Source organism: Carassius auratus, chromosome 17, assembly GCF_003368295.1.
Source record: "Carassius auratus strain Wakin chromosome 17, ASM336829v1, whole genome shotgun sequence".
In the NCBI taxonomy this organism is placed as follows: Eukaryota; Metazoa; Chordata; class Actinopteri; order Cypriniformes; family Cyprinidae; genus Carassius; species Carassius auratus.
Genome location: NC_039259.1, coordinates 20496165 through 20506459, shown reverse-complemented (window position 1 = coordinate 20506459; position 10295 = coordinate 20496165). Strand labels below are relative to the sequence as shown.

Here is a 10295-nt window from a genome sequence, read left to right as displayed (position 1 = left end):
TGCTGACCCTGAGGGACTGATCCATGGGATGTGACAAACACACAGATCCTTTACATACTGATGAATGCAGACACAATCCTTTTTTATCAAGCACATTTCAGTGTTGTTTTATTATCATTGATATACTATTCCTATTTCTATTTTTGTTTATATTTCATAAAATGTTGTGCTTTTTTGTTATTTTTATTATTATTTTGATTGTAGGTTATTTAGATTTTAGTTATTTTAGTGCCATAACTTACACTAAAGAAAATGAAAAATGTGGCCTTGGGAACTAGCTGAAATAATAAGTTGAATCCCCCTCCTCCCAGGTAATGAAGATGTTTATGGTTTTAGTTAATGATAATAACCCTGACATAAACTACTGTTCAAAAGTTTGAGATCAGAAATATTATTTATATTTTTTTAAAGAAGTCTCTTATGCTCATCAAAGTTGCTTATTTGTTCAAAAATACAGAAAAATGTATTAATATTATTGCAATTTAAAATATTGTTTTACTATTTTACTATACTTTAAAACACAATTTATTCCTGTGATGCAAAGCTGATATTTCAGCATCATTACTCATTTTTCAGTGTCACATTTATAATCAATATTGGAAATTTATCCATTTTTGCTGCTTAATATTTTTTGGACCATATGATACTTTTTGTCAGGAATCTTTGATTAATAAAAAGTAAAAAAAAATTTTTTTTTAATAATATACACAACCATTTAAATGTTTAGGGTCTGTAATTTTTTCATATTATTCACACTTGAATGATTCAGATCATTAAACTAATATTAATATTTATAATGATAACCCAAGTAAATACAAAATTCATTATCATCAAAATAATTGTTTTATTTATTAAGGGAAAAAAGCTGTCCAAACCTGCATGGCACTATGTGAAAAGGTAATTGCCCCCTAAATCTAATAACTGGTTGTCCCACCCTTTACAGCAACAACTGCAATCAAGTATTTGCAATAACTGGCAATGAGTCTTTCACATCACTATGGTGGAAGTCGTATTTAAGTCCGGACATTGACTTGGACACTACAAAACCTTAATTTAGTTTTTCTTGAGGCATTCAGAGGTGGACTTGCGGTTGTGTTTGGGATCATTGTCCTCCTGCATAACCTAAGTGCGCTTCAGCTTGAGGTCACATTGAGGTATGATAGAATGCAGAATTCATGGTTCCATCAATTATGGCAAGTCGCAAGTTGCAAAGCAGCCCCAGACCATTACACTGAGTGCAGTGTAGAGAGTAAAACCTACCCCTCCTCGTCCTGCTGGTTCGAGGAAGCGGTCAGTCACGTGTGTGTAGGATGACCGATCTTAAGCCCCGGGTAACCTCATATTCAGCATTCCTTCCATCTCGCACATAGCCGTGTCTTCTGAAAAGTTTATGTGAGATAATTTCACAGAGCTTGTCAAACATTGTTTTTGCTTCAAATTGGGTTATTATTCGGTCAAATGATGTGTATGATTATTATTATATATCTAAAATTATATGAAATTATATAAATATTATGTATATGAATTCTATAACAAATTAAATAACTGTAATTACAGATTTAGGTTAAATAAAGATGCCAGTCTTTAATTTTTTATTTTTAGGAAACAAATAAAATAATGAAAAATTATACTGTTCTTTAATGTTGCTCAAAAACAAAATATATTCTGTCCAGTGGGAATTTTTTTTTTTCACCCAGTCATTAAAAAAAAAAAAAACATTTCAGAGCTGTAACAACAATACCATGAAACTGTGATATTTTTTCCTAAAGTTATCATACCATCAAAATCTCATACCGGCCCATGCCTAATAAAGATATTTTTTGGCAAATGTGAGACAAGCCTTTGTGTTCTTTTTGGTCAGCAATGGTTTTTGCTTGGGAATTCTCCCATGGATGCTGTTTTGCCAGTCTCTTTTCTTGTTGTTGAATCATGAACACTGACCTTAATTGAGGCAAGTGAGGCTGCAGTTCTTTAGATGTTGTTCTGGGTTTTTTTATGACCTCCTGGATGAGTCGTCGTTGTGCTCCTGGAGTAATTTTAGTAGGCTTTCCACTCCTGGGAAGGTTCACCAATGTTCCAAGTTTTCAACATTTGTGGATAATGACTCTGACTGCAGTTTAAATATATTCTATTGCCCCCGAAGTACTGCTTAATAAACCCAAACACAGGCACACAGTCTTACTGGAAAAAGACACATAAAAGTACTTAAACTTGCCACAAACTCACCATGACCATTCACAAGGCATGAAAATGTGCTCATAAACTCATTGTCGCACACCTAAAATATGTCGCCACAAAAAAATATGCATTGGGTTTTTCCAAACATCTCATCAATCTAACCATTTCCTTACTTTCAGAGAGAGGAGGAAGAAGAAGAAGAGGAAGAGAAAAGCCGACCTTCTCTTTTGGGCAGGGTGGCAGCTTCAGTCCGCTCTATGTCCTTCAGGTGAGTTCGGCTCCGCTGAATATCCTCAGATGCTCTTATAATCACTATATTGCTTTTTCCGATGCTAAATTTGCATGAGGCTCTGTAGAGGGATTTCTTGTCGCTCATTTCATTTTTGCTGTTAAAACATAATTGAGGTGAAGATATTATAGTAGTTAGAGGCAATATGGTATGAAATAATATGATAGATTTGTATTTGCCTACCATAATGCTTAGCCTTGAGTCTGTGCTTTCCATTATTTGGCCTTTTTTACAGTAAACTTACTGTGTACAAGAAGTGAAAGTCTCCATTTCTCTGCCTGTGTTTCATAAACCAAATTCTTGTTTCATAACTGTTTTCGATGAGCTACAGTGAGGACATGCAAGCGATCCGCTATCTCAGGTCTGTGTGTGTGTGTATAGCATGGTTGAGCTGGATTTGAATGTGAACTATAGTATGCGTGTGTCCTGTACATGTAGCGCTGCAAAGGTCAACTTCGCTGACTTTGTTTATCGATACATTTTTTGTGTTTTTATGCTTTCATATAGTGTATACTGTATGTGTGTGTGTTTATGTATCACAGATCAGCATCAGACAGCACACATTATTTCAGACGGGAGAAATCAGCACTCTCTAGTGCACAAAGCTCTAATGTACATCAGCCAAACACGTTAAAGCCAGGGACAGGTAAGAGTCACAGCAGACTTTACAGAAAATATCGAAGATACTGAACATATAGATTTGTTGTTTAGCTTACTGACGTTTACAGCTTTGATGGTAACACTTTAGAATAAGGTTCATTAGTTAATGTTAGTTGACTAATTTAGTTAACATGCACTAAGCAAGAACAATCCTTCTTCAGCATTTATTAATCTTAGTTAATGTTAGTTTCTACATTTACTACTAATGCATTATTCAAATCAAAATTGTGCTTGTTAACATTAGTTAATGCACTGTGGATTAGCATGAACTAACAGTGAATAACTGTACAGTATTTTCATTAACTAACATAAACAAAGATTAATAAATACAGTAATAAATGTATTGTTCATTGTAACATTAACTAACGCAACCTTATTCTAAAGTGTTACCGCTCTGATTTCATCGTACATGCTCTTTAAAAATGTTTCAATCTATCTTCACTTTTGTAGATTCTCTGCGTGCAAGTCGAAAAAGTTTGCAAATAGGTTTAACTGCAGAAAGGAGTCCGTCCCCGCAAGACTCGGAGCTCAACCGAGCCAGCACTAGCTCCTGTCCTGACATGGCAGGACTGAGAGTAAGAACAAAAAAGATTTATTACATGTATAAGCATTCATTTGGTATGACACACAACTCAATAGACTTTCATAGTCAAAAAGCAAGGTCCATTTTGGAGAGATACTATAATGATTTGTCACCCTTGAGCATGATAAACTTGAGTGTGCCATGAGTCACGGAGAAGCATGTGTTGGGGCATCTCACTATAAAGTGTTTCTAATGAGGCAACTCTAATGAAATCAGCAGAAGCTCTTCTTTAAACCCTGTGATCTCAAAGTAATTATATGTTTCTTTTTACCGCAGGAGGAAAAGGAGAACAAAAAGAGCTCTACTAAAGGTCAGGCGTGGATTTGTTCATTCACTCCTTTTTCTAGGACTTATATCTTATATCATTCATTACAAAATAATGACACTCCCCTGATTCATATGAACACTTCAGGAACACGGTCAGCGCTGAGCCGGAGGAGGGTGTCCTGTCGTGAACTTGGCCGCCCAGACTGTGACGGATGGCTCTGGAAGAAGAGAAAAGAAACAAACGTCTTCATGACTCAGAAATGGCAGAGATTTTGGTTCGTCCTGAAAGGCCCTACACTGTATTGGTATACAAGCCAACAGGTTAGTACAAGTTTACTTGCAAAGAGGTTCAATTCAGGTGTAAACGTTCATGTTTATAAAGTGCCAATCTGTGTAACCAATTACAAGTGTCCATTATTATAATAACTTTCTTGTCAAACTGAAAGAAACCCTTCTTGAAAGCATTTTCATCTTTTTTTTATATATTTAATTGTTTTATTTTCTCCTATTTTTATGTTTAAATGACCTTATTCATCATCTAATGCTAATATATAGTTAATATTTTTTTAATGTAGATATATTTCAAATAATTATTGAACCCATATATTTGTGCAGGAGGAGAAGGCGGAGGGCTTAATCAAGATCGGCAGCTACAGTATAGAGAGCGCAGGAGAACACAAGAGGAAGTAGTGAGTATCTCCTGCACTACACAGAACACGCGGGATTTAATTACCCATTCATTATTTGCAGCTAAGTCAGATTTGAAGGGATGCGTATCTGTTGACTGAACAACATTAAACCCCATTCAGCATGATTGTTTGTGTTCACACTGTCATAAAGAAACAGAAGTCGTCTGTCTCCGCAGACTCTGTGTTTGTGGTTGGCTGTGAGAGTATCAGACGCAGGAGGGCAGTTAGCCGGAGAGGTGTGAATAACAGAATTACACTTTGCGTTCCTCCGAGCGTCCCCCGCAGTCCACAGTCACTGAACAGCACAACCTGCCACCAAAATGACTAATGAGTTTTTGTTTTTTCATTAAGCTGTGAAAGCCTTTGCCCTGAGATTAATGGGTATTATCATCTGATCTCTTTCTCTCTCTTTCTCTTTATCTTCTAGTGTATTTCAAATGTGCCATCCGCGCTTCCAGAATTTTTTCTTCGCTGCTGATAATGTAACCGACATGAGCAAGTGAGTGTGGCTGCATATAAACAAGCATTTTCTCTACCGCTGCATCCAAACGACAGTCATTCATGATTTTATAGCTTAGAGAGCATTTTGTAAAAATCATTGAGTAGCGAAATGTCACAATGATTAGCTCTTGCTGCGCACCTGCAGTTTCTCTTCATGTGCAAATGATTATGCTTTGACCTTTTGAATTTTAAAAGATGTTTTAGATGCAATGACACTGTATCTTTAAAGGTGGAGTGTGTGATGCGAAGGTACTTTTTTAAAGTTTAGTGTGCATAGCCGACCATAAGCGATTTGTAGGTTTACTTCACAAATAGTGCAAATACTGTGTGGGAGAGTTTAGTATAAATTGCATATACTCACAGCTGAGTTTATTTTGACACTATCTTGTGAATATCTATATATTACTGAGAATTAAATTTGTCAAATAAATATTTTGGTAGCAAGTAAACAGCATCTTCTAATTATTTAAAAAGCTCCTTTAAAAAGGGGTTAATAAATATTCTGTGGGATAGTAGAATTTTTCATGAAAACAGAGTGCAAGGAAAAGGAGGATGTTTTGGGAACCAGACTGTTTTTTGCCATTATCTTTTGGTGCCTCTCATGCTGTGGTTCTCAACCTTTTTGTCTCCAAGGTCCTCTATTGTCCAAAACAGTTTTCGAAAACTGATGTGATTGGTTGTAATAAAAATAACTTTTTTTTTGTTCTCTATGTTGTCAGACAACAAATTAAGATATTTTTGATGAAATCTGAAAGCTTTCTGACCTTCCATAGACGTTAAAAGCACAGAAAAGTAGTAAAGACATTGTTAAAATAGTCCATGTGACATCAGTGGTTGAACCGTAATTTTATGAAACTATGAGAGTGCATTGCGAAACTTTTATAAATGTGTCGAAGACTGACACAGAAGAGAAAAAGTCATTATTTTTGTTTCCTTTACACAGAAGTTTTCTTGTAGCATCATACAATTAAAGTTGAACCACTGATGTCACATGGACTATTTTAATAATGTCTTTACTACCTTTCTGTGCTTTGAACATGTCAGTTGCGTTGCTGTCTATGGAGAGTCAGAAAGATCTCAGGTTTCTTAAAAAATATCTTAATTTGTGTTCCGAAGATAAACAAAGATCTTATGGGTTTGGAAAGACATGAGGTAATTAATGACAGAATTTCTGGGTGAACTGTACCTTTAAATAATTTTAAGACTTATTTAGGCTCCCTGAAAGCTTGCTGAAGCTCCATAGTGGGATTGGCCAACTAGTTGAGAAACTTTATTGTAATAATTGGTAAAGGCTTGTAAGCTGGGAAGGCTTGTATTAGTTATTTAAAAAGATATTTTTGTAAAAATAACTTTTTTAGTGTTTGGTCAGATAATTCAACAGCCACTGCATAGCACCTACAGGAAATTGGAGTGGAGCACATTATGTAATAGCACTACAGATTGAAGCTCTCTTTTACACTTCATGATTTGTCCCATGACCAGAGGAACTCGGGTGCTTGTTACCTCTAAAAATAGAGCTGGGCAGTTGTGTTAACAATCATGTATCATTCCCCCACTTGTTTGACAAACGATAATATTAGACCAATATCAGGTGACTCAGTTTGTCTCTTCTAAAGAGTTTCATGCAATTTAGGTCCATTATTTTCAAGCACAATTGTCCAGATCTTCTGTTGCCAGGTTGCACTAGTCGATCTTAGCCTCGTTATAAAAAGCTCTGAACTCTAAAATGAATTTTAATGGCTGTGACCTCTTGAGTAGCACTTGAGGAGCTGCAGTAAAGCAGTGAGTCAGCCGACGCTCCGAGTCAGACATACAGAGCAACAGTGTCAGTCGGCCTGTGGCACTGGAGATTGCGGGAAGACCAGACCGTTTAACCTCATGTTTACCTGCCTATTATTGCTCTGTGCTACAGCACACATACACATTCCATGGGTTTCACACATTCAGAATTTCTCACAGCTCACCTCTGCCCCCTGCTGGCCTTCACCTAATGCAACACAATACAAATAGGAAACTGGTGAGAAATCTCTGATCCCTATTTTTCTCTCTCTGTCTCAACAGATGGATCAATTGCTTAATCACAGCCATTCAGAAACATAAGAAAGGTGTTCAAAGTCAGCCAGACAGTGAAGAAGGTACGAAAACAACACATTCACGTTATTTTTAATAGCTAGCATCTTTACACTTCTAAGTTAAGGTGGTTCTGTGACAGCTCCAAGTTCTGTGCGAAATAAAATCTGTTCTACAGTATAGGTTTTGACTGATAAAATGCTACATGAGAACCTTCTTGACATTTTTGTCAATTATCGGACATGCATGAAAATTTGTTTCAGATGATTATGATTCCAACAGAAATGTATTTATAATGCTTCGTCACTGCATCATGTGTGTTAACACATTTTTCATGGGATGTATGCTGTTCACGTACTACTTTATCAATGTAAAATGTTTTTGTTGTCAGAATGTTACAGTGAAACTGAATCTGAGGAGGAATCACGTTCACCACTTTCCCATCGGAAGAAAGTCAATACAGTGAGGAACATACACAAACACTCATGTTGTTCCAAACCCCAAGATTGTATTATTTGGGATTGGGATTAATCAATACAGTAAAACCATAATTTTGTGAAATATACTATTTTATAAAAAAAATAATTGTTTTGTATATTAATATATTATATTATGATTTAATATATTATAAAATGTCATTAAACTCTGTGTTGACAAATCTGGATGTTCAGCAGCCCTTACTCCAGTCTTCAGTGTCACATGATCCTTTAGAAATAATTTTAATAAGCTGATTTAATGCTCAAGAAACATTTCTTAATATTATAAGTAGTGTAAACAGTTTTTGTGACAACTTTGATAATTTTTTAATGTGACGTTGTAAATGTCCTTACTGCTACTTTTGATCAGTTCATTGGGTCTTTGCTGAATAAATGTAATAAACGTTTCAAATGTAGTGTAGAATGTTGCCACTTCACCTTTATTTTGTGGAAAAGAGCTGCTTGGATCATCTGCAATAAATGCAGAATTTTACAATAAACATAATTATAATTTTTTTCCATTATCCAAAAGCAGGAAATTGGCTGTGTGCATTTCCTATAGAACATAGAATTTTAACAGCGTTTCTTCTTTATTTTGACATAGAAAACTCAAACACAATCACACACACTTCCTCGAACAAAGGGAAAGCAGAACAGGATGTCAGCGCCAATGACCATTTCACAAGCAGGGGGCAGTAAAATTGCAGGTAAAGGATCAATGTAAAATATTATCAGCCTCTTTATATCTTTAAATCTTTATAGCCCTTTCAAAGCTAAAATTCATTCTTTAATAAAAAAACAATACTTTCACTAAACAAGCAAAATCTCTGTATGTCTCTCAGGAAAAGTAGATGAGATGGATGAAATGTTCCATAGCCTGAAGAAAGGAGGAGTGTCTCTGATTGGTCAGAATCAGCCGACGACTCATGACCAGCTACGTAAATCCTTCATCAAACGCAACAAAAACCCTGCTATCAATGAGAAGATACACACACTCCGTGCCCTCCAGAGCACACTTAAGGTGTTAAGACATGCATTTACACTCACACTAACAACCTAACATAAACTGTTGTTATTATTATTATTTCCTACTCATGTCAGTTGTTAAAGATGGACAGTTTAAAGTATAATACCAGTCATATACAATACAATAGAGTTGTATTGGAATGTTTTTACTGTAGTGTTGATTAAATAAATGATTAGAGACCTCTTTCAAACGCATTCAATCTTTTGACTGGTAGTGTATGGAAGCCAGGTAGAGTAGGTCATGCACACGGCGGTCTCTTCATTTCTCATTGGCTGCTGGTGTTTTCTAGGCGAAGGAAGCAGAGCTTCACCTGATTAACAAGATCCTGGAGGACTCGGAGTTCTCACCGCAGAATTTCCGTCAGTGGAAAAAGTTAAATGAAGAGCTACTGCAGGACATTGAGAGACAGTACAAACAGACAGACTCACCAAGCAAAGACACAGTGTCCAAGGCCAAAGACGAGGCAAGCACACTGAATCTGAGTGATGGAGAACAGTTGGTAGATGCAGAGACACCTGATGACAGAGGCTCCACTTCTACAGAGGCACAGGTGCCGATGCAAACACATACCACAGTCACAGACAAAACTACAGAGAACTATTTTTACATATGACAACCGTTTCCTTCCTGTACTCTATTAAAACAAAACAAATGAGAGTGCAACGCTTGGATAAACATATGGATCTGACTTGCAGGCATCTGGGACAGAGCACTGGCTGTTTTACCAGAACTAAGCTTTTCAAAAACACTTCATACTTCTGCTGTTCATTCACTAAAAACTATCACTGAATTTATGATGCTGAACTGCCTGATGCTGGCTCAAGAACGAATCTTACATTAGGCACTTGCTAGAGGATGTTGATTGTATACTGATGTATGTAATTTTAAAATATATATTTTAGATGAATTATATCAATATGATGCCTATTTGTTTTATGTCAGGTATGTGTGTTAGGGTTTCCTAAATATGTCAGAAATATTATATGAATGCTTCTGGTATGTTCAGACATGATAGACAAGAAAGTATGATTTTATAAGAATGTATGTTTTTTTATTGTGTAGAGAATTTATGACAAGTTATAACTATATTTCCTGAGAGGGAAAAAATATACCTCATTGTACATAGTTTGTATTAAATGCCCAGAAATGGTAATTTCCCCAGAATTGCCACACTGTGGCGCCATGTGTTTTGGTCATGAGATATTTCACACTTTTGTCACCTGTTCCTTTGAGTCTTTTAGTGGGTTTTTTACCAACAGTGTATAATCATGCATTAAATGACTGTGTTTATATATATATATATATATATATATATATATATATATAATTGCTTCAGAATATATATTATTGTTCTCTTTTTATTCTATTTTAAAATGTCAGCAGTCAAATAATGTTTTTTTGTTTGTTTGTTTTAGTTTTTTATAATCCAAGGTAAAAACCCAGACATTTTTGTCCTAAAGTGACAAACTCATCTGTAGGAAGAAAGCAGTGAGTGTTAAATGACTTGGGTGTTTTTGTGTCTTCATGCTCCTGTAAAGAAAGCAAAAAGTCACAA

General features: G+C 35.6%; 1 protein-coding gene across 2 annotated transcripts; it reads left to right on the top strand.

Annotated features, from left to right (window-relative positions):
* Positions 1–1994: 1994 nt before the first annotated feature.
* On the top strand, positions 1995–9895 carry LOC113117580 (interactor protein for cytohesin exchange factors 1-like). 2 transcript variants are annotated; one of them, XM_026286354.1, is made up of 13 exons: positions 1995–2446; positions 2799–2828; positions 3010–3113; positions 3578–3702; positions 3987–4020; positions 4123–4298; positions 4593–4666; positions 5094–5165; positions 7229–7302; positions 7629–7699; positions 8318–8420; positions 8556–8734; positions 9030–9895. In XM_026286354.1, exons 1-13 carry the CDS (start codon positions 2436–2438, stop codon positions 9351–9353), a joined length of 1377 nt encoding a protein of 458 aa, XP_026142139.1. In that variant the 5' UTR covers positions 1995–2435; the 3' UTR covers positions 9354–9895. The 2 variants fall into 2 exon arrangements, with proteins under 2 accessions (XP_026142139.1, XP_026142140.1); XM_026286355.1 differs by lacking the exon at positions 2799–2828 and having other exon boundaries at positions 1996–2446.
* The last annotated feature ends 400 nt before the right edge of the window (positions 9896–10295 follow it).